Source organism: Dipodomys merriami, unplaced genomic scaffold (genome assembly GCF_024711535.1).
Source record: "Dipodomys merriami isolate MVZ:Mamm:240054 unplaced genomic scaffold, mDipMer1.0.p SCAF_33, whole genome shotgun sequence".
Lineage (NCBI taxonomy): Eukaryota > Metazoa > Chordata > Mammalia > Rodentia > Heteromyidae > Dipodomys > Dipodomys merriami.
Window position 1 is genome coordinate 12,834,626 of NW_027204826.1, and position 23,169 is coordinate 12,857,794.

Below are 23,169 nucleotides of genomic sequence, written 5' to 3' on the forward strand. Positions count from 1 at the left end.
CCAAGCTTATTGCTGAAACTTAAAGAATGAAAGAGAGAGAGAGAGAGAGAGAGCGAGAGAGAGAGAGAGAGAGAGAGAGAGAGAGAGAGGAAGAGAGGGGGTGATTTTTCAACATCTACCAACACATGCTTATAGCCATAATAAAACAGGGACTGTCTTTTGCTTTGAAAATCATAAATTATAATTTAATGCCAATAATAATTTACAACAAATGGCTGTTTACAATAAGCTAACACAAAACAAACAAGGAAAAAGGCCTGCGTTTTACTTATTAGAGAAAACTTCACACGCTCACACGGATAGTACTTGCAAGAGAACATAAACAACAACCAACCAAAGCTCCTAAGGGTCAGATACTGCACTGTCAGAACAGACTTGTATTTATATATGTATATATCTACAGCAAGAAGCTGAGGGTCACATAGACAACTCTGCGCAAATGCACACATCAGACAGATTGCTTGGGTCTGCATGTGTGGACTCGAAAAGGGGTATCAAAGTTAAATACACATTGCAAAAAGAAGGGAGGACAAAAAGGAAAAGAAAAACAACCCAATACCTCTCCTTGCACCCTCCTCCTCATCCTCTCTACGCCCCAATTTTAAGATGAAGCCACCGTCTGGCAACATGTTTTGAGGGAGGGTAGCTTGGAAAGTCCAAATAAAAACAAATTACAAGCTTCCAGCACCCAAGCCTTTTCTTTTTTTTTCCCCCCCAAACCAGAGAAAGAGAAAGGGGGAGGGGAGGGTGAAGCTGGTCCGGGTAAGATTAAAAGAAAATAGTTACTACTTCCAAATCAGCCTTCCCTGTAAAGTTTCTTTCCTTCTTTCTCCTCTCCTCTTTTGCTTTATTTGGCTGGTTAAGGACAAAGGATCCCAAGTGTAGATTAGATACCTACACAATCTGAAATGTCCAAATGTCGGTATGTTCATAACTCCAATGGAAAAGATCCTTTTGACCTATATCTGGCCAAGCTCTAAGAAACAGAGCTGGGGGTGGGGGAGTGGACAGGCAATCTTACTGCAAGCCATATATATCATATACATGAGATATATGACATGGCATATCATATATACATATATTTTTTTAAAAAAAAAACAGACCTTTCAGGGCTCTAAGCTACACCACTGAACTGGAAATTCTCCCCTCAACCATGCTAGATGAGAACGACAGAATCTATATATTTCAAAAATCACACCTACTTAAGGAAAAACTCTTGCATTGTAAACAACTGCCCTCTACTTCCAATGCTATGATTCGCTTGCTTGAGTTCTCTGCACAACTGTCAGAAATGTACAAAAGAGTATTTTTTTCCTGATCATAAAATAGATACTGATCTCAAGATTTCTAATACTTTTCACAATACTTCCCTAAGCAGGCACTTAAGTGTGACAAATATAAGAGCCTTTTTTTTTCCTGGAAAATCCATTTTTAATTAAAAGGAGGATTAGGTGAATGGGGGCGGCTTCCTATATCAGTGTGGCACTTTTCTAAACCATAGATAAACCATTAACTTCAGCTTCCTTAACACCCCCCTACACACACCCAAATTAAACAGGCAAATACACTAGTCTACCTTTTTTGCAGAAACTGATTGAGGGGGTGTAAACAAATGGAGCCCCCTTTCCCAGGGCTCACAAGGGCTCTCCGCCACAGAAAGACAGTAAGTGTGGACAGCAAAACAGGTTTCAGATATCAAATAATATTTTAATTTCTGAATACTTTCAATTTTCCTTGGAATATAACACACAAAGACTCGACCAAACAGTTCAGTTATTATAACTTTTACAGTATACAGAAATGTTGCACTTAAAAAAAAACCTTCAGTTTTTTTTTCAAAAACACAAACTGTAAACTCTAAGATACTCAGTCACGTTACCTATAAGTGCCAACAGTGTTATTTTGTCATGCTGATTTCAATGGTATTTTTTTAAAAAGGGAAAAATATCAACAATTATAATACAAAGGGCTTGCAAATATACAAACAGATTATAGGATTTTCATAACAATTCAAGAACTAAGGGAAGGGGGGAGACCCAATTCAAATTACAAAAGTTCACTTTTTGTTTTTAAATTCAAAACCTCAGCCTGTGTCTTGGACACACTCCTGGACTACCAATAAATTCCACAGTTCATTCTCTTTCTTTTTAAAAAGCTAGGTTTATCATGGCATAGGAGGGGGGGCAGGGCAAAGTTAAATGTGATGAGTGGTTCCTTCAGTTTCCTAATTATTAGAGTGCTTAATTTCACCTACAATTTTTTGGCCATCTCTTGTAAGTGCATTTCCAGCCTCTGAGTTGTCTTTTAAACGTTTTATGTCTTCCTATGATATTTTTCATGGACTCAGTTTTAATTCTTGCAGAACATATATTTTAATGATACACAGTTTTTTTTAGAAGCCAAGATTATATCAAAACTTATTATAGAACCACAGAATAAACTGGTTTGGAACCAGAAAAGTACAAAAAATTAAAAAAAAAACAGCTAGAGATACATAGACACAGGACAATTAATAATTTGGAAAAAAAAAAAAGACTTACTTTCTCCATTCTGCTAATTTTCTCCCAATTTCCTTAAATGCACTTTTAGCAATAGTTTTCAAAAAAATTACCAAAAAAGAAAAAAAGACTAATTTCCTTTTTTATACAAAAATGATAAGTAGCAAGTTGTTCTGACCAACACAAGAGTTTTTTTTCAATGCATTCTGTAAAAGTTCATGACAGTCTTTTTTTTTGAAATTCACAGTCCATTAATTTCTTCCCCTCTCTTCATTTTTTTAAGCAAACTTGTAACATCCTTTTACCTCCTTTCTGAACAGAAGGGAATTAAGCAAACAAAACCAGTCTTTTGCCTTTTCTTTCTGCGTGTTTTCACTCTCCCTTCTTATTTTGATTTATTTATTTATTGAATTGCCATATACGGCCAGTTAAAACTGCTGCCGGAAAGTAACATATCCCGGATGAGGGTTTCGATGGGGGTTTTACCTACCAAACGGACGAAAAACAATTGCTCTATGACTGAGGAAGACACCGTGCGCAGAGAGGGCAGGCGAAGCAAAAGCTTTCCGAATCGCGTTGGCTGGTTGGGGTACTGGCTCCTAACGTACTCTTCCAAAGCACACTGGGACTTTTCCTGCAAGCTTTCCACGTGGGCTACATCAGACAGACCACAGGCATCTGGAAGAAAGTTTAAAGAGAGAGGAGAGAGAGAGAGAGAGAGAGAGAGAGAGAGAGAGAGAGAGAGAGAGAGAGAGAGAGAGAGAGAGAGAGAGAGGGATTCAGTCATCAGATTAAGAGGTTTGAAATGGGTCATCCAGTATACATACAGAGTTCTGTCAAAACTGCCCAACTAGACTAGGTCCTAGTGCTTAATGCATTTGGAAAGTTAAAAAGGGTGTGTGTGTGTGTGTGTGTGTGTGTGTGTGTGTGTGTGTGTGTGTGTAAGAGAGAGAAAGAGAGAGAGGGAAAGACAGAGGGGGGGTGTCCTGGAGTGTTTGCTTCAAAATCAAACACACTCAGGGAGCTCTGGGCTTTCCCTGGTCTCTCCAGTCCTCAGTCCTCACGTTGGGTGCTTGGGAGGCCTAGGCAAAAGTGCACTGGGTGAATCTGACCCAAGTCAGCACACAGATAGACAAACAGATGAACCCAAACTGCCACCGCTCCTCCCCCTCATCCTCTGTAAATAACAGTTTGGCCTATAATTATATAGGATGGGGGTGGGGGTGGAGGGGGGCCACAACCTGGCCCAGCCCTGAGTAATGGCGTCCACCATCCAGCTTCAGATTCTCCCCCAAAGAGGGCGACTCATTTTCCCCCAGTCTTTGAAACTGATTTAAGTGGTCCTTTAAAACTGATCTTGTCAGTTTAGCCCATTGAAGGGCAGCCATGCAAACTGTGATCTCTCTGTTCATTTGAGCTGTTTCTCTCCCCCCTTTTCTTCTCTCTCTCTTTTTCTCCCACTCCCCTTTATTTTATTTTATTTTTTTAAAATTTAAATCCAGGCTCCTCCAAGAAGCATCCCCAATCTTCCCCCTCCCTACACCAACCTTCCCTGTTATCTGCAGGAAAACACTTTACTTTCTTTCTTTCTTTCTTTTCTGATATGTGAAAATACAATAAGTGCCTTTGAAATGAGACGCTTTCTTGGTGAAGGCGGTTCAGGTTGTGACCTGACCTTTGAGGGGCTCCCCGAGACAAGACTGGGGTTAACACATGCACATTGTGAATCATTAAAACAGATATTTGAAAGCACCTTCCACCACATCCACTCCTAGAACCAGGGACACATGCCTCCTCCTCCTCCTCTTAGTATCTAGGACTCTACATATCTTCAGAAGGCATAGGTGTGTGTGTGGGGGGGGGTGTGGGTGAGTGTGTGTGTGTGTGTGTGTGTGTGTGTGTGTGTGTGTGTGTGTGTGTGTAATTAAAGTAGCTGTTTGTCTAGGACTCAATTCCTCCACATTGGGACTTTGTGTCTCCCACTGAATCAGATAACACGGACCTTTATCTCTTTGTGAGGTGACTTACATTCTCTCCCCAGGCCTTCACAATTTGCAAATATTAATAAATTAAACTGCTATGACAGGATCGGGCATTTCTTGCTTTGAAAGACCAAGCAAGGGTAAGGAAGGCAAAGAACTAGCAATGATATGGAGAACATACAACCACCCCCCACCCACCATGGGAGAATGTGGGTTGGATGTCAAGTTGTGGGAAAGGGGTGAATGCACTGGAGGGCTAGGGGACCATCTTGCCTCTACATTTGCATCAAGCAAAAAGTCTAGACAGGAGGAGAAGAATCCAGAATCTTGATCCGACCTTCTGTATGCAGCTCTTCCTTGTCCAAACTTTGCTTTCTAGTGAATTACCTAAGACTTCTGAAGACAGGATTTGGGGCAAGTGTGTGTGTTGGGGTGGGGGTGGGGGCTGGAAGAGGGTGTTATATACAAAGCAGCAATGCATAGAAGGCAGCGAATTGAGAGCTTAGATCCTGAAATAGGTTTAGCAAAGGACTTGGCTCCCCAGACTTCTTTCAAACAATAAAGATACAACTGTGTATCTCTCTGTCTTTTTGTTTCCCAAATAAACTACACATCTTTCCTAGTTTCCTGATTATAAGCTTCAAAAACTGCAAGTGGGTGACTGGGTTCCAAGCCCTCTGTTACTGTCCAAATGTTTGTTATTCTTAGTTGGGAACCCCTCTTTCCCTTCTCAGCTGTGACAAAGGGATCAGCTGACAACTTAGTACAAGAATGTGAAGGGGGGGGTAATTTCCACCCACCTAGACTGTTGAACTCAGCCTAGAGGCAGCCAAAAGGCTCAGGTGTGGCCCGCAATAGAAAGCCAGACACTTTCAAAAATCATTTGGCCTCAAGAGTTAATTAATATCAGATCTATTACTCACACAGGTTAAACTACATGCAAACTAATTAGATTTCATAATGCAGGCAATGATGGTTTTATATCTCCAGCAACATGCACAGCTGCTGGCCCACGTTGGCATACACTGGGGTTACTCTGCAAATTGTCTTTAAGTGTTTGCCTAGGCCAAAGGAGCTAGAAGCCAGAGCCCTCACCCCTTTATGTGGGTTTCTTTCCTCTCTCTTACCCCTGTCTGACATCTCTCTTCCCTTGTGCTGCCAGTCTGCATTAGTTTAATAAGAAGGCGAATTTGAAAATTGCTGCCCTCCGGTTGGATTTGCCTCAAGCTTCAACTCCTACAGAGTTAGCAGATAAAACTTTTCCCCTGTAGGGGGAAACTTTTCTCCAGCAGGGATGGCTGCCGAGGATGCTACACTGCCCAGGGCCATCTATCTCTTCCAGGCCCAAGCTGGGTGCCAGAGGAAGTTTGAGGCTCCAGGATATTCTCTGGAGACTTAACTAGGCCCAGCAGGCTTGGACTCAAGGAAGTAAATAAACCAGGCAGTCAGGGTCCTAGTCTGATTACTGTTGGTGTGTGAGGGGTGGTGGGGGGGGGGAGGTAAGGGTAAGAGGCCTGAAATCTGTGGTATGTTCTTTGCAACCCAGCCTTCCAAGAGATGGCCAGCTAGCTACAAAGTTTTTTCTTCAAGCTGCACACCCTACTGTTTGGACTTTCAGGGTGTGTGTTGCGGAGGGGAGGAGGAAGGTTGCCTTGTCCTGGGGACACCCCCTCCCCCAAATTTCTCTAGACCCTAACTGTGTACCAGGAGTCCCAGGAAGGTCCCCCTTCCCCGTTCCTACCTGAGGTGAAGAGGACTATGGCCTTGAGGCAGCTGTACTCAGCCGAGTCGACGTGCAGCGCCTTGAGTTTCTCCACTTGCTCTTGGAAGATCCGTATGTGGTCCATAAAGGCGACCACTCGGTCGGCTGACATGGGCGATGCGTGCAGGCCTGCAGCGGCCAGGAGCGGGGCGACGTGGAGGGGCATGGAGCATTGGGCCGCATTCAACACGAACAGCTCGCTCCAGGTGAGGCGCAGGAGGGCCACCTGGTCCGTGATCTGCAGGTCCGGGAAGAAAGGGATGTTCCGGGCCCACTCGACGGCGCTGAACAGCATCCTTGCGGCCAGTTCACAAATGTTCTCGATGCCCATGATGTTGTTGGGTTGCATGCACTGGCTGCCAAAGCGGGACGTGGGGTACGGCTCGGCTCGAAGCAGCAGGGAAATATATCCGGACAGGTACGAGTGGCAGTTCAGGGGGTCCCCGTTGGTCAGCGCGAACTGCCCGTGGGTCGGCTGGGTGGGTGGCATCCTGCCCCTTTGCACCGCTGCGGGGGAGGGAAAACAGACACTGTGCAATGAGTGACCAGACTCCGTCCTCAGAGCCTTCCTCTCCCCCCCAAAACCCCCCAGGAGCCTCTACCCCAGCACGACCACCCCTCCACTCCCCCCTAAACAAAATAAACATGTCCCAGACCCAGGGCTGGGGAAGGGGAGGGAGGGCAAAGAACCAGACTAGGCCTGCCATAGGTGTGCGGGATGCCAGGTGTCAGGTCACCACCCAGGCCGGCTCGGGTGGCCCGAGTTCGTTGCACACTTGCTGCACCCAGAACCCAGAATCGGCCACTTGGCCTTGGGCAGACAGGGGTTCAGGGGTAGGGGAGTTGGGGGGGTGTCCCGGTGGCTGTGAGCAGGAAGGAGCCCGGGTAGAGGGTCAGGGGGTGCATCTTCCTTTTTTTTTTTTAACCTCTACACAGCTGGTATTTCTTATTGATCGGAAGCCAGAGGGCAGGAAGGGGGCGAGCCCAGGGAAGAGGGTGGGTGACACGCGTTGGCAAAGGACACAGAGAGTGTATCCCCAGATGGCCTAGGATCACCCCCAGGATGACTGTGTCCCTCCCCCCAAATCACACTCACCCCAACCTTTCCAACCCCCCAACTCCCACCCCCCCCAACACAAAGCCTGACTGGCACAACTCCGAGCTAGAGAAGATCAGAGAGAGTGTATAGGGGTTGGGAGGTGGGGTGGAGGGGGGGGTTGCTGGCGTCTGCCTAATCGATCGGTGTGAGCTGGGAACGGGAGAGAGGCCGGTTACGGTGAGGAGGAAGCCGGGAAGAGGCCCGGAGCAAAATAAATTAATGAATGAATGAATAAAATAAAAGCCCAGGCAGGGCCCAAGCGAGGACCCGGGAGGAGGAGGAGGAAGAGGAGGAGGCCAGCCGGCCAGGCTGTGTTCGGAGGGCTGGAGCTGTTATCTGACTCCGGACCGGGAGAGTCGCTCTCGCAGAAACACAAAGAAAAGCCCGGCGTTGGCTTTCTCCTAGCCAGAGAGCCCGCGCCCGGCGCCCGCCCGCCCGCCCGCCCGCCCGCCGAGAGCGCCATTGGCAGAGGCCCGGCCGGGGAAGGCCACGGCGGCGCCCGGGTGAATTTCCGATCACAAAGACCCAGAGTCGCGCAGGACGAAGGCAAAGGGGACCCCATGCGCCCCCCGCGCGCCCCCCGCGCGCCCAGCCCTCGCCACGGCTCCAAAGTGAAAGGAAAAATAGAAAGAAAAAAAGAAAGAAAGAAAACCCGAGGCTCTCCCCACCCCCCGCTTTTTCTTTTTCTTTTTTTTCTTTCTTTCTTTCTTTTTTTCTTTTAAAGCAGAATTGCAAATCCCAGGCCGGGTCACGGGAGGAAAGCCGGCCCGCGGCGGGCGGGCCGCGTGGACAGGGCGAAACGCCTCACACGGCCATTTGCCATTTGAACCTTCTGTCCCAAAGTACAATCTCAGGTTAGGGTTTGTCGGCGGTGGTTTTGGTTTTTGTATTTTTTTTTTAAAGAGGGTGGGGGCTGGGAGAGGAGGAGGGACATATGTTGAACATGCAGGAAAAACAAGGGCAGAGAGAGAGAGATTGAGAGATTTACAGAGAGATTTAAAACAACAAACACCACCCCCACTGCCCCCCTTTTGCAAAAAGGTGAACTCGGACGAACTCGCCATCAATGCAAAGAAAATGATCATGACCCCCCCCAAGAGAGAGAGAGAGAGAGAGAGAGAGAGAGAGAGAGAGAGAGAGAGAGAGAGAGAGAGAGAGAGAGAGAGGTCTGCCAAAGCATACAGATCGGGGAGCTTTAGATTCCTCAGCAGACATCGCTCCTAGTATTTAAAATACCCCCCCCACACCCACACTTTTGCACACCGCCGTAACGAAGAGAATAAGGCTAAGTGAGCCCCCAGACAGACAGACACACATACCGGGGCGCCCCCCACCCTCACTGCCCCGGCCCGATCGCTTCCCTCCCCCACCCCAGCACCCCCCCCCCAGGACGCAGGAGCTGGAGATCGGGGTGGGGTGGGGGGGCGTCCCGGGGTGCGGAGGGAGACAGGAGAGGCCGATACCTTCCCGCCTCATGCCCACTTTGAGGCACTTCTTGAGGCGGCAGTACTGGCACTGGTTGCGGTGGTGCTGGTCGATGGGACAGTTCCGGTTGGCCCGGCACGTGTAGCTCAGGTTCCTGCGCACGCTGCGTTTGAAGAAACTCTTGCAGCCCTCGCACGTGAACTGCCCGTAGTGCTTCCCGCTCGACTTGTCCCCGCACACCACGCACTCGATGTGCTGCTGCTGCTGCTGCTGCTTGTCACCTCCGGGGCCCCCGGGGCCTCCCTGGCCGCCGGCCGCGGTCTGGGCCGGCGTGCTCGCCGGGCCCCCTTGGCCGGGCGTCTGCGGCGTGTGCGGGGCACCAGGCGGCGGGCCGGGCACGGGGGGTGCCTGCGAGGCCTGGCTAGCCTGAGAGCCGGGCACTTCGTCCTGGGGGTCTCGCCACGTGCTGACTACCATGGCCATATCTATTGGGGGGGCCGCGTCCGGACTTCTTCCTGCTCCCCTGCAGCTGCGGGCGTCGGCGGGGCGGGCGGGTGTCGGCGGGGCGGCTCCCCCGGGGGTCTCCGGGTTCGGGACGCGCCGCCTTTTGTGTGAACCTGGAGCGAGAAGGACGCAGGAGAGGGCGCGCTGGGCTGGCTTAGGGTTAAGTTGATGGAGGTTGCTTAGTTTGTTGTTGGTTGGTTTGTGTTGTTGTTGGTTTTTTTTTTTCCTTTTTGCTTTTGCGTTTAGGTTGTTGGTTGTTTTGCTTTTTGGCTTTTTTTGGTTGGTTTTTTGTTTTTTGTTTTTTGTTTTTGGTTGCTGGTTATTTGTGGAGGAGGAAGAGGAGGAGGAGGAAGAGGTTTTGCTTTTGCAAAAGTTTGGTCGATGGCTTGTCTGGCCCGATGTGTTTGTTGTTGTTGTTTGTTTGTTTGTTTCTGTCGGCTCAGCTTTGTTGCTTTTTTTTTCGGGGGGCTTTCCGTCGGGAGGGGTAGGGGAAGGGAGTTAGGGGGGGAAGAGGGACGAGTGGGAGCCGAGCGTGGAGAGAGGGAGGGGAGCGAGAGCTGCAAGTCGATTGTCTGCTTCAAGACAGAAGTAGGAGGCAAAAAAAAATCTCTCCAAAGATCTCTCTCTCCCTCCTCTCTCTCTCTCTCTCTCTCTCTCTCTCTCTCTCTCTCTCTCTCTCTCTCTCTCTCGTTCACTCGCTGGCTCTCAGATCGGGTGTGCAGCCGTGGAGTAGCAGCAGCAGCAGCGGCAGCAGCAGGAGGAGGAGGAGGAGGAGGAAGAGGAGGAGGAGGAGGAGAAGGAGGAGGAGGAGGAGGAGAAGGAGAGGCGACTGTCCGGGGGCCAAGTCCAGGGCAGCCCACAGTCAGCCATTCAGGAAAGCCATGGACATCTGGAGGACTTGGAGAGCCGAGGCGCGCGGGCGCGGGCGCGCCCAGGGATCCGGGCAGGCCGGGTCGGAGGCCGGCGGCCCGCGCGGAGTGGCCGGAGCGCTGCCCGGGTCCGGGGATATCAGCATGAAAGTGATCCGCGTCCGGCGCTGCTGCGCGGCGTGGTCCCGGCGCTCGGCCGCCCGCCGCCGCCGCCGCCTGCCCGGGGCGCCCGGCGCGCGCTGGGCTCCGTCCAGCCGCCGCCGCCGCCGCTCGCTCGCTCGCCCGTTCGCTCGGTGGAGGCCGCTCGCCGCCGCTCCCTGCGGGGGCCGCCCGGGCCGCGCTCGCCGCCGCCGCCGCCGCCGCTTGAAGCCGCCGGGGGGTCGGGCCCGGAGCCGCCGCCGCCGCCGCCGCCGCCGCGGTCTAGCGCCGCCGCCGCCGGTGAAGTCGCTGCTCCTCCCGCGGCTGCTGCCGGAGCCGGAGCCGGAGCCGCCGCTGCTGCTGCCGCTGCTGCTGCCGCCGCTGCCGCCGCCGCTGCTGCCGCTGCTGCCGCCGCCGCCTCTCACACATAGGGAAAGAGTCAACTCGCCGGCGGCGGCGGGGGAGAAATGATAAAAGAGAGAAAGGAGGGCAGATCACCACCTAGAAGCACATCCTTCGTGCGCAGGGGGAGGGGGAGAGAAAGACGGGAGAGAGAGAGAGAGAATGGACGAGGAGGAGGGGAAGAAGGGGGGAAAATTACCAAAAAGAGAGAGAGAGAGAGGGAGAGAGGGAGAGGCGGCAGCCACGGCACCCGGAGAAAAAGGAGAGGCAACTCGGGCAGAGGAGGAAGAGGAGGAGGAGGAGAAGGAGAAGAAGAAGGAGGAGGAGGAGAAGGAGAAGAAAACACACACGCGCGCACGCACACACACACGCGCGCACACACACACACACACACGCACGCACACACACACACACACACACACACAGACACCGCGGAGAGAAAAGAACAGAGAATCAAAGTGATCAAATATGCTAAAAAGGGGGGCGCGGGAGGGAATGCGATTTATAGGCGCCGGGGCTGGCAGAAGTGGCTTCTCCGCGCTCAGCTCACTGAGCTCTCTATATAGTGAACTTTGACACGACTGCTGCAACTTAGCGCGCGTTGCCATGGCGACGGCGCGCCTTAGAAGGCAGCCGCCCGGGTTGGCCTGGCCCCGGCGCGCGCGCGCCGCCCCCTTCGCCGTCATTGGCCCGAGAGCGCGGCGGCCCCCGCCCCCCTGCCATCCTCCTCCCACCCCCTCCCCACTCTTCCTCCTCCTCCCCCCTCCCACTCCCCCCCCCCCCCCGCTACCCCCGGGGCCACGGACGAACGCCGCAGCCGCCCGGTCCTAGCGCCAGCGTTGTCGTCGCCACCGCCGCGCGGGGCGCGCGAGGGACCGACCGAAGCCGGGGAAAGGAGGGAGGGGAGTAGTGGACGCGGGCCGGGAGTGGGGGGGAGGTGAAGGGGGGGCGGGGAACCGGGTGGCCGCAAACCACCCGGGTCTCCAAGTAGGAGGGGGGGATGGGAGTGGGGGGGGGAGAAGGGCGCGGGGAAGCGCGGTCTCTCTCTCTCTCTCTCTCTCTCTCTCTCTCCCCCCCCCCCGATCGCCCTGCGCCCCCAGGGCACCCGGGCACCCGGGGTTCCCGCCCCCGGGGCGGGGGAGGTGAGCGCGGGGCGCGCGCACGCACACACACAGACACACACAGACACACACAGACACACACACTCCTAGCACGCCTCTTAAAGGAGAAGCTTTGCCTGGAAATCCAGGACTTTGCCTCTCTCCTGTAACTTGGGAGCTGCCACGAAATCCGCCGCACGCACAACACCGTGGACCCCCCCCCCGGCTCATTTACCCCCCACCACACCCCCGGCGCACGATACCCGAGAAAGAGAAAAGTTCCCAGGGTTGGTGTTCCCCCCCCCTCCATCTCTCCTTTATTGTAGTGAGGTTTGGCAGTGGAGATGGGGAAGGTGGGCGCGAACTGAGCATGAGGACATTTTTCCAAACGGAAAGATTTGGATAGATCCGGGTGATGGCCAGTCCTTGTTCTTCATCAAGTCTCACTCATCTCCTTGCTCTGTTGGGTAGCTCTGTCTGTGTGTGTGCACATGTGTGTGTACACGTGTGTGTGCACGCGCGTGTTCTTCCTTCTTTTTGTTAAATGAGGGAAAGGAATCCCTCGGTATCCCTCCTTTCCTGGTAGGGTTAACACTTCTTGGGTTGGCGGCCTGACATTTTTAATTGCTCAAATAAAGCATCTCTCAGATGCTGAGAAGCAGAAGGAGTAGAGTTCATCTCATTGTCGTGACGCAATGAAAATAAATGGTGCTCAACTTTATTCTCTCTCGTTGGTTTCAGCTAACTGACAAGCAACTGTGCTGACACACACCCAGTCGTGATAAGAGAAGGCAAAGACGCTGATGGACAGGCAGAGGCCGCCGCTCAACCTCCCTCCATCCCCCCGGCAACCCCCCCCCTCCCCGTGCCAACACACATGTAAGCGCACATGTATCAGATGTATCAGGGGACACAGACAAAGACTTCTGAGACTCTGCTTCCATGACGTCGCAGGACAGTTGAGTGCCGAAATCATTGTTCTCCAACTTCCCTTTGCACATTCATCTAGTCATTACAACATACCCAGAGATCCTTCTCCAAATTGCCATTACCCATAGAACTCACCAGAACCACACAACAAGCCATATTCTACCTCGAGGGAATCAGTGCAAAAAAGAGAGAGAAAGAACAACTTCAGAGCCTGAGCTCTTCCCGCTCACAGTACTAACACAATCACTGATAGAATCGGGGCTTTGCCTTCCAGGATAGCATCAGACGCATCGAACGGTCCCCGTGTGCCACACGCATTGTATTCCATTGTAGCAACCTTGCTGTTTGATCAGTGGATCCGAATTATTTCACATGATACCAGCAAAAAAAGAGGGTTCCATCTGTGATACACTGACACCCACCAGAACTAGGCGTTACCCACAAGCCACCCCAGGTCCACCAGCAATTAGAATCTTTTCCTCCACAGTTGCCTGAGCTACCACCGAGAATTAAAACAAGAACACTCTAGAGTAAATGGATACATTCAGAAAAGCACCTCTGGTGACTTAAGAAATCAATTGATGAGATAAAGAGATTAAAACATATAAAGACCCTCGTATAGTTCACTTGTGTAGACTGCAGTTTCCATTCAGTTTCTTTATTTTTAACGCGCACACACACAGGCAGAACACTCCAAGTAAGAACCACACAAAGATGAAGGCAGATAGAGGCTGGGTCTTAAGCTTCACCCTCGAGCCCTCATCGCCTTTGCTTGCTCTGCAGAACTCATATATTTTGCCCAAGCTGCAGGTGCTATGATTATTTGGACATTATAAAAAAAAAACCAATATATAAAAGGCACTGATAAGTGCTCAGCTTGTCACAGGGTCAAACCAGGCTGAGAATTTTAGGTTAATTACAAACACCATGTAAGTTTTGCCTCAAGTGAGCGGGAAGGAGGGAGAGAGATCATTTCAGAAGACAAGGTTTTGTGTTTTGTTTGTTATTGTTGGTCCCCCCCTACACCCCCCGACTTTCTTTCAACTTCTATGATTCCAGGAAGAATGCGGGTAATGTCAGATGAAAGGCAACCTCAAGCATAGAGTGGTACTAGGATTGAGACGAGAACTCTAATGGATATTCCCATTTCAACTTAAGAGAAGACAATAATAATTGATTATAGGGAAATCTTAATCTTTTGCCTCCTGAGGGCAAAGACTTCCATAGTAAAATCACTTTAAACAGCCATGCGAAGGGATGATTTTGAGGAGAAAATGCTTTATGGAGAGATTTTTTTTGGGGGGGCATTTGAAAGTTCTGCTGGCTTTAAATTAAAAATGAAAAAAAAAATCCCAAGTATCTGTCAAAGAGTTGGAGTCAGATATGCACAGACCACAGGGATCTCCTGTACTTGGGGATTCATTCAGTTATGGAAATGACTGCCAAAAAGGGAAAAAGTATCACTGTATAAATTGTTGTTCATTTTATGGCAGAAGAGACAGGACAGTGGTTAGGAAGAAATAAAAAGGCAAAAACTATTTAAACATGTCTTCGTCAAAAGATATTCATTTGCCTTGACCCTAAGATTAAAAAGCTCCCAGATTAAAAGGTAAATATCCATCATTGTTATCTTAAAAAAAACTCAGCCCACTCTTTTATTGCAGATGTAAATTTATTTTAATGAGAGGAAAGGCTAGCTTTAATTTTGCTAGTGAATGTTGGAGGGGAAAAAAATCCCCATTTGTCTTAATCTAAAAAAAAAAAATCCAAACACCTAGGATTATGATTTTTTTTTCTTCTTGCAGAAAGTGGGTGGATGATCAGTTCATTCTTTACAGATTAAATCACAATATGAATACAGACCCCAGCAAATGCAGAGTTTAACTCTGAACTCAGGGAAGCCACTGGTCCTCCAAGATTCATTGAATTTCCCCCCTTTCCCTCAATCTCGTCCGTGTGTGTTTTTCTCTTCTACCGTGCTGCAATCCATGAATAGGGAAAGGGCTGTCCATTGTGTCCCTCTGAACCCCCAAGTCAATGCAATTTTTAACCACTGGCTTGTGGTACTTTGAAAATCACCAGGGGCTGTCAGAGTTGGGTCCTCTGAAAAATTTACAGTGCTAAATCAGAGCATATGTTGGCAGGGGGAAAAAAATTGCTTAAGATTGGAGCAAGTGCAGTATGTGTCTGCCCCCTAGTGTAAGAGTCCTGGCTGCCTAAAATTCAACTTTAAAAGAAAAGCAGCTCTTAAAGGGAAACGACTTGGGGCTCACGTAGGCATCCGAGAGAATGAAACTTCTGTACATTTTAATCTGAATAATTCTTCAGGAATTAAAATTAATTGGCTCTGGTTTGCTGGGACTGTACTCGGAGCTTCTCTACGTTGCCCGGAGTCAATGGTGAAGAGGTGATTTTTTTTTTTTGAACTGGGTTTATGTGCGGTCCCCCCCTCCTTTACCCCCTCCTCTTTTTCCCCTCTTCTTTCTGTCTATGTCTTCTCTCTCTCTCTCTCTCTCTCTCTCTCTCTCTCTCTCTCTCTCTCTCCCTCTCTGTCCTCTCTCTCCCTCTCTCTTTCTCTCTCTCTCTCTCTGGCTTTTTTTCTTTTTTAAATGAAGAACCATCCCTTGAACATTTTGGACAGAGCACAGAATGGCTTCTTAAGTCAGCCCGGCGCGGTTGCATTAGCCATAAGGTAGAGATTGGCCTGAAATCAGCTCGCCGGCTTCACCCACCTCCCCCCCGCCCGATGGTGAGTACTCTCGCTCGGCGACGTCGCGGTTCTCCATAGCTTATAGCTTAGCCGATCGCTCTGGCTTTCCCCAGCCCGCGGCGCCGGGCGCCCAGCGGGCCACGGCGCGCTCTCTCTCTCCTCTCTCTCCTCTCTCTCCTCTCTCCTCTCTCTCTCTCTCTCTCTCTCTCTCTCTCTCTCTCTCTCTCTCTCTCTCTCTCTTTCTCTCTCTCTCTCTCTCTCTCTCTCTCTCTCTCTCTCTCTCTCTCTCTCTCTCTCTCTCTCTGATCTCTCTCTGACTCTCTCTCTGACTCTCTCTCCCTCCGCCTGTCCTGGTGCTGTCACCGGCACTAGGTTACCAGATAAAAGCGCAGAGAAAAGGCAAAGCGATCGGCGCCTTCGGCCTCCGCGGCTCCTGGGCTTGCTAGCAAATCCAGTCGTCTGCCTGCTTGGTTTGTTTGGTTTCCCCCCCCCTTCTTTTTCTTTTAATAGGACTGGTTTGCAGTTTGCTGTATAGAAGGAAATGAGTTTGAGGACACAGGGCTGAGGAGAGGAGAGACGTGGTAGTCTTTAGGCTTTGGTTTAATCATATTTTGGCAGCTTAGCAATTGCATTCCCCCCCACCCCTCCTCCCCTCCTTCCCTACCACACACATGTAATAAAATATGGCATCGCAGTGAATTGATTCACCACCACCACCACCCCCTCTTCCCCAACCCCTTTAAACCACAATTCTAGTCATCTCATACAGGTTAGCAAACCGATTTTCTGCAGAAAAAAAAAACAAGTCATTTCCACCCCCCCCTCAGCAACACCCCCCCAACTCCACACAGCACAAGGAAAAAAAAAAAAACGTGAGAAAGGAGAGAAAGAAGAGGGAAAAAAATACTGTAAGTCAACATACCAAAACCATATTTGCCTTGTTCAAGGTCCCAGACCGCTTGCATCTTCCTTTTAAACTGGAATGACTCTCCTTTAGTTTGGCCGGGGTGGGTGGAATAAAATGCTTTGTTGGCCCCCAGGAGGAAAAAAAAAAAAGATGTGACTTTGATAATTAAAGAGAATCTCTTCCTCGGTGTTTATCTAAGCGATTGTGCAAACTGATTTTTAAAAAAAGAAAAAAAAAGAAAAGAAAAGTAGGCACAGCCCACAGGGAACAAGAGAAAAGGTAATGGGGGGAAAAAAACCCACATCCACCTCTGAGAAGTGCTTGCCTATGTATTAGGTGCTCTCAGCGTTGAAAAAGCCTGCACACTAACTTTAGAGAGACAAGGTTTTCAGGGAGCTTTGTAACACAGCTGCTGAGGAATGCGAGCCTCGCCTTTAAGAAAAAAAAAAAAAAAACCCAAACCGTAGGTAGGAGATGTCTAGAGTGATTCTTGTCTCTCATCTCATTCCTTAGAAGGAAGAGTGCCTTGTTACACCTTGTTTGGGGCTGGAAAGACAAGACTTTAAAAACACCCGTCCAATTGAAGAAGAAAAAAAAAAAACAACCAACATAACAACAACTCCCAACTTAATGAGTTTAGTCCGAGGCTAGAGCAAACGGCTGAGCCTTAGCAGAAACGACCCTACGCGTGTATTGTAGAGCCAGACGACCCAAGGCGCAGTTCCACTGTTTGGGGTCCAGAGGGATGGAGGCAAATCCTAAAGCAAGTTGGGGGGGGGAAACAAAACCAACAAAAAACACCACCACCACCACAGAAGTGGGAGAGGAGGGGGGGGTGAGCAATAGGCTCTTAGACTGGCAAACAGGCTGGTTCACCCAGGATCAAAGATAGGACTTAAAAAAAGGAGGTCAACATTTTTCCTAAGAATCTCTTGGAATTCTCATCTTCTACTTTTAACTCAAGTCCCCCCACCCTACCCCAAGTGATTTCCCTCTCTCTCTCTCCCTCTCTCCCTCTCTCCCTCTCTCTCTCTTTCTCTCTCTCTCTCTCTCTATCTCTCCCCTGTGGATTAATGCCTCCCTCCCTTCCCCCCCCCATGCCTGTTCTAGAACTTTCCTGAAGAGGAAATCTATTTCTTTTGGGAGGAGGGGTTCCCCATTTCATACCTTCACATACTGAAGGCTGAATTCAACCCCCTCTCGCTAGCACTCCCAAGAATGAATTAAGGAAGCAGGAATACAGTAACTGGCAAAAATTGATCATAAACCACGCTGCCTCTAGCAGTTTAATACAGTTTTAACTAATGGATTTTGGTGTGTGTGTGTGTGTGTGTGTGTGTGTGTGTGTGTGTGTGTGTGTGTGTGTGTGTGTGCACGCATTTTGTTTTAAGAGAAGAATAATGGGGCAATACGGATCTTTTATTTTAGGAAACTGTTATGGTAAGATGTATGTCAGACTTGACAAATGGAACTAACGCTCTTCGACTGCTTCTTGTCCTTGTCTTAAACAGGAATTAAGTTAAACACAGTGCTGAATGTTAATTACATGTTTACTGGCTAATGAAAATTACAAATGGTTTTGCCACCTCAAACAATGATGAAAACTCTGAAGACACTGTAATTATATACTTTGAGGGAAAGAACTCAGAATATTGATCATAAGAAGTGTAAATCTTTTTTTAACTATTCATTAATACCATAAATATGGGCTGCAGAAGTTGTTTTTGCCCCCTTCCCTCTGTCTTTCTTGTGGTTTGTCTCATCAGTTATACTAAGTAGATGGCTCCTTGAGACCCCTCTGGGGACATGCTGAACTCGTTCTTAGCAGAAGGAGGACACTTGTGTAACTCGGCTGCCCCTCCCTGTAGCCCTGCCCTCTTCAACCCTAGCTGAAGGTCGACTGATCACTGATCAGGGAGGCTGGACTCTGGGCAGGTGAAGGTGGTCATAGTCTCTCCTCTCTCCTCCCCTTTCTTGCCCTCCATTCTCCTCCCTCTCCTCCCTCCCTCCTTCCCTTTCTCTCTCTCTCTCTCTCTCTCTTTTTGGCCAGGTCTGATTGATGATTGTCTTCCCCAGCCAGGGTGCTTGTGGGATAACTTGGTACTAATAGAGGACCAATTAGACCACCCAACCCATCACAGTCCAGAGATGTCACACTCTGACAACTTGAGTTCCCTCTTTCAGAGGTAGCTGGGGGTAGTTTATTGCCAAAGAAAGAAACAGAAAAATAATATTAAAACCAAAAGTTGGGATGAAGGTAGCTCTTGGATAAGGTTGCTCCTGGAGCTGAACCAGAACTGCTTTCTTTGGATTTAGGAGATTGTTTTTGAAGGGGGGGTGTGGGTGGGTGGGTGAGTTACTCATTTTCTTTTAACTTCAGCCAGTTTGGGAGCAGTGAAGGGGGGGGTCAAAGGTGAGGACTGTATTAACCCTAAAAAGCCAGTCTCTCTGGTCTCCTAGGCTTGGCAGCCAGGCGGAGGCTAGTTCTCTGGCTCTACTGCCTGGGTCTTCAGTGGAGACAGAGAAGCCAGGGAAGGTTCCAAGTAGAACACTGGAATTTCAGTTATTACTATGATTATTATTTTAAAGTACGCTGGGCTTGTGGAACTGGAGTCCCTCTTGTCCCCTGAGAATTCCCAAGGCACTGGGCTTTGTTTTAGAAGGAACCGAGTTTCTGAATGGTGTGAAAGGGACAGAGGGTCGCTTCAAATCGATTTTACTTGTCCTTTCTGTCTTTTCGGATCAACGCCCTTCAATGGGTACTGAGGTGCTCTTTCAACCAAAAACTTGTGTTACATTTTCTGCCTGTATTGGCGCTAAATACAATAAGCATTGGGCAGATTTTTTTTTCTCTCTCTCTCCCTCTTTGCTCTCCAAAGCAAGAAAGTACCCTAATTAAATTGTTTTATATGGACAGTCAAGACAGACCAATTAAGTATGCATTAGTATAAAGATATAGTCTGAAGATGTGGGGATTTAGCCAACCCTGGGCAGGACAAGGCCAGAGCCCTTGAGTTTGGGTGGACACAGGAAGGTCATATTCCTTCCTTCCTTCCTTCCTTTCTTCCTTTCTTTTTGCTTCTTCCTTCTTTTCTTTCTTTTTGCTTCTTCTTCCTTCCTTCCTTCCTTCCTTCCTTCCTTCCTTTCTTTCTTTCTTTCTTTCTTTCTTTCTTTCTTTCTTTCTTTCTTTCTTTCTTTCTTCCTTCCTTCCTTCCTTCCTTTCTTCTTTTCTTCCTTTCTTCCTTTCTTCCTTTTTTTTTCCGCAGGGGAGCCTCTGGTATTTGCAAAGGCCCAGACCCCAGGTAAAAGAAAAAAAAAAAAAAAGACTGGCTAACAGGTGGATAGCTATGGGAGACTTCCAGCTTGGGTTTCTCCTGAGTCGTGGACCGGAGGTGGGGGTGGCACATAGAATTCCACATATGCAACCTACATCCATGTGATAAATTGTACACGCACTATCCGTGTATGTAGTATGCACACCTCCGCTGGAGGTGACAGAGTACCTAAGGATCACAGGGTGTCCCGCGGGTCGGCAGGCCAGCTTCTGGCTATCCCAAAGTGCATAGTTTCTCAGCTCTGTAATAAAGAATTAATATGTGCCCAACCCGGGGTTGGGCGGGAAGGGTAAGGGAGGTGAGGACATTCCCCCCCCTTGCCCCAGGCGGGACCCCCAGTAAAAAACAAAACCCTACCCCTGGAACCCCCCCCCCATATAAGCACTTTTCTCTTGGTTTCTATGGAAAGGGAAGGAAAATCGAAGTGTGTGCCCCAGGGGTTTGGAGGACTAGACTCTGGCGTGGGCAAAGGACTCGGTGGAGGCGGGGGTGTCGCAGCAAAGATAGGGAGCAGGGTTACCCCGGGGAAGAAGCTGACCGCCCTCCCTTCTGAGCAGAGGTGTGTGTGTGTGTGTGTGTGTGTGTGTGTGTGTGTGTGTGTGTGTGTGTGTGTGTGTGTGTATGTGTGTGTGTGTGTCTGTCTGTCTTCCTGAATGCCCTTTGCAGGGAGTGTGTGTGTGTTGGGGGGGGGTAAGAGAGAGAGAGACCAAATGGAGAGGAGGGGGCAGGATCGCAGCTTGGAGAAGTAAGTGGCTGAATGTCACAAGTAGAAAGGTTGAAAAGGCAATTTTCCAGGCGTGTTCCCCATTCCTCCAAACCAGGGGACGGGGCGCCCCTTCCCCGGTGCGGGTTGCTCTCTGGCCATAAATCAGAGGCTGGGGTGAGGATGAGAAGAGTTCCCCCCACCTCACCCCACTCCTGCCTCCCCTCCTCCTCCTCCTCCTCCTCCTCCTCCTCCTCCTCTTCTTCCTTCCTCCTCCTCCTCCGCCCCGCTTCCCACCCTCGGTGGTGGGCTCGGGACCCCGCCCCGCCCGGGTCCCCACCAGGCCCACCTCCCGGTGGGAAGCCTTCCCCCCCCCCACACCCCGGCATCGATCCCCGGAGCCGAGCTGAGGATGTCACCGCACTAAATATTTACTGATCACACACAAATAGCCGGGGCTCCAACGATTTTCCTCGGTGTGGTGGAGGAGCGCGCGGGGAGCCGGGTAAATCATTTTATTAGTGTGGATAAAGCCCGGAGCACACTCCGGGCTGGCGTGTTTTAAGATGTGTCTTCCACGGGTTGAAAAGAGTTAGGGAGATCGATAGGGAGTGATTAGAAGCCCCCGGGGGTGACGGAGGTGGAGGGGGGGGACTAGGACGCAGCTTTCTGGGGATTTGGCCGGAGCTGGGGTTGGAGGGTAGGGGGCAGCGGTGGGGATGAGCCTGGGAGGGAGGGAGGGAGGGAAGGATGGATGGGGGGTGTCGGCAGTCCCTCCCCTTATCACAGCCTCCCCCCCCCCCCAGCTCTTGGATCTTTCGGTCCTCGACGGGCGAAGCCTAGGCCACCGCTGCGCGCCGGGCTGCTGCGCGCCCCGCGCCCGGTGCGCGCGCCCCGGGGGCCGTGGAGAAGGGTGGGGGGACCCTAGACCTGCGGAGCCACGGGCTTCACGTCGGGCAAAAGGGGCCAAAGGTCCACGGGACCCGGGAGCGAAGGTGGATGGCAGGGTTCCCCGTCCCACACACACTGTCTCTATCCAGGCCAGCCCCAAGTGGGGGTGATCCCCCTTCTCCGGCTGCCATGCAGGGGAGAGGGGAGGGATGCAGGAGAAGGGGAGGGAAAGGGCTCCTTGGAGACATCTTCGGAGGCTTGGACTCTTCCCCTGGTTTTCAGTCTTTCGGAGTCCCCCAGGCCGTCAACCCCTGGGTAGAGTCGGGGAGCCCGGGACTCTGGTGGGGGACGAACCCCGAGGCCACGCAGGTTGCGGGGGTGACCCGCGCCCCCACCCACGTGAGCCCCAGGCCTGTGCCCTGCGGAGAACCAGCTTGCAGGGGGAGTGGGGGCGCCAGGTGCTGTCTTCACCCCACTTAGGAGCGCAGGTGACCTGGAGCGGCACCTGGGGGCTTGGCTTGGGGCGGGTGGGCTGGTGCTGCTGTGATTTCACTGGTGGAAGGCAAAGGAACAGAAAATCAAGCAAAAGGAAAACCTTCGCCCCAGTGCCAAGCGGCGAGGTCCAGGCTCGAACCCGGCGCTCTCCCCGACTTGCTCCCTGGCTCTACCTCCAGCCAGCACGGAGCGCTCGCTCCCAGGCGGGACAGGAACGGGTGGTACAGGGACAGGGGCTTCTTTTTCGTTCCTTTTTCTTTCTCAACCCCCCCCCCCCCCGCTCCAGGCCTTTTCCCTACAAAACAGCAACAAAACAACTACAACAAAACCCCTGCTCTCTCTACATCCACTCTGCATGCGAGCACGCGTGGACCCCAGGCTGCAGGAGTCCCTGCCCTGCTCCACTGCGCCAGGATCTTCCAGGCAGTTTGAGCGATCCGTTAAGGATGCCCTGCTTGGCCGATTTGGTGCAACAGGGAATATAACTTAGATCCGATGAACAGAAATATACCATATACATTCTTGTACAAATATGACCTCCAAGTGCACTTGAACGATATGTCCAGGTGCAAAGCGATTTCTTTGCTGTACCTCAGCTTTCTGTGCGGGAAGCTCAAGAACACGGCTGGCCCAAGATAGACAGACAGACCGATAGACAGACCCCAGCTCCATTAACCCTTTTTGGTCTTGGCCAGAGACAAGGTCAACAACATTAATAAAGAGGTGGTAGTAAAAAGGATATGGGAAGGGAGGCAGCAAAAGGAGAAAGAGAAGGACATCGGGGGAAGAAGAAAGGTAAGGAAATAGAAAGGAGAAAGGAAGGGAGGGAGGAAAGGAGGGAGGGAGGGAGGGAGGGAGGGAGGGAGGGAGGGAGGAAGGAAGGAAGGAAGGAAAAGAGAGAGGAGGGAAGGAAGGAAGGAAGGAAAGAAAGAAGGAAGGAAAGAAGGAAGGAAGGGAGGGAGGGAGGGAAGGAAGGGAGGGAGGAAGGAAGGAAGGGAGGGAGAGAGGAAGGAGGGAGGGAGGGAGGAAGAAAGGAAGGGAAGGAGGGAGGGAGGGAAAAGGAAGGAGGGAAGAAGGAAGGGAGGGAGGGAGGAAAGCACTCTAGCTGCCAGGGTGTGAGAGTTCTGTGTCCTTCACTTCCAGCCTTCCTAACCCAGCGGCTTCCATTCAGAGAGAGGCGATGGTCCCATCCATCAACACAGCACGCTTCAGAATGGTGGGGTTGGGGGGGGGCGGAGAAAAATCAGATGTAGTGAAAATCCTTTTTTCCATGTAAGTGACCACTCAGTTCACTTCCAAATGTCTCTAACGTGCATGTCACTGATTCTTGTGCCAGGGAGTTTTTATTGTAAACCAAATAAAGACCCGATGCATAGTTTACCTCCTTTCATTGAAGCCAAAGCTCATTTAGAATCTTGT

At 50.6% G+C, this 23,169-nt stretch overlaps 1 protein-coding gene and 1 long non-coding RNA gene across 6 annotated transcripts in view; one reads left to right on the forward strand and one right to left on the reverse strand.

The window, feature by feature from the left end:
• Nucleotides 1–1,686: 1,686 nt before the first annotated feature.
• Nucleotides 1,687–16,995, reverse strand: Nr2f2 (nuclear receptor subfamily 2 group F member 2). 2 transcript variants are annotated; one of them, XM_070043175.1, is made up of 3 exons: nucleotides 16,342–16,995; nucleotides 6,222–6,749; nucleotides 1,687–3,176 (listed from the first exon to the last, which is right to left on the reverse strand). In XM_070043175.1, the coding sequence occupies exons 1-3, from the start codon at nucleotides 16,382–16,384 to the stop codon at nucleotides 2,902–2,904; spliced, it is 846 nt and encodes a 281-aa protein (XP_069899276.1). In that variant the 5' UTR covers nucleotides 16,385–16,995; the 3' UTR covers nucleotides 1,687–2,901. The 2 variants fall into 2 exon arrangements, with proteins under 2 accessions (XP_069899276.1, XP_069899275.1); XM_070043174.1 differs by lacking the exon at nucleotides 16,342–16,995 and adding an exon at nucleotides 8,805–9,339.
• LOC138842045 (uncharacterized) overlaps nucleotides 14,909–23,169 on the forward strand; it is a 93,854-nt gene continuing 85,593 nt past the window's right edge. For all 4 annotated transcript variants that reach the window (XR_011376570.1, XR_011376568.1, XR_011376572.1 and 1 more), the window contains exon 1: nucleotides 14,909–15,458. This is a non-coding gene — a long non-coding RNA (uncharacterized lncRNA). The remainder of the gene's footprint in view (nucleotides 15,459–23,169) is intronic.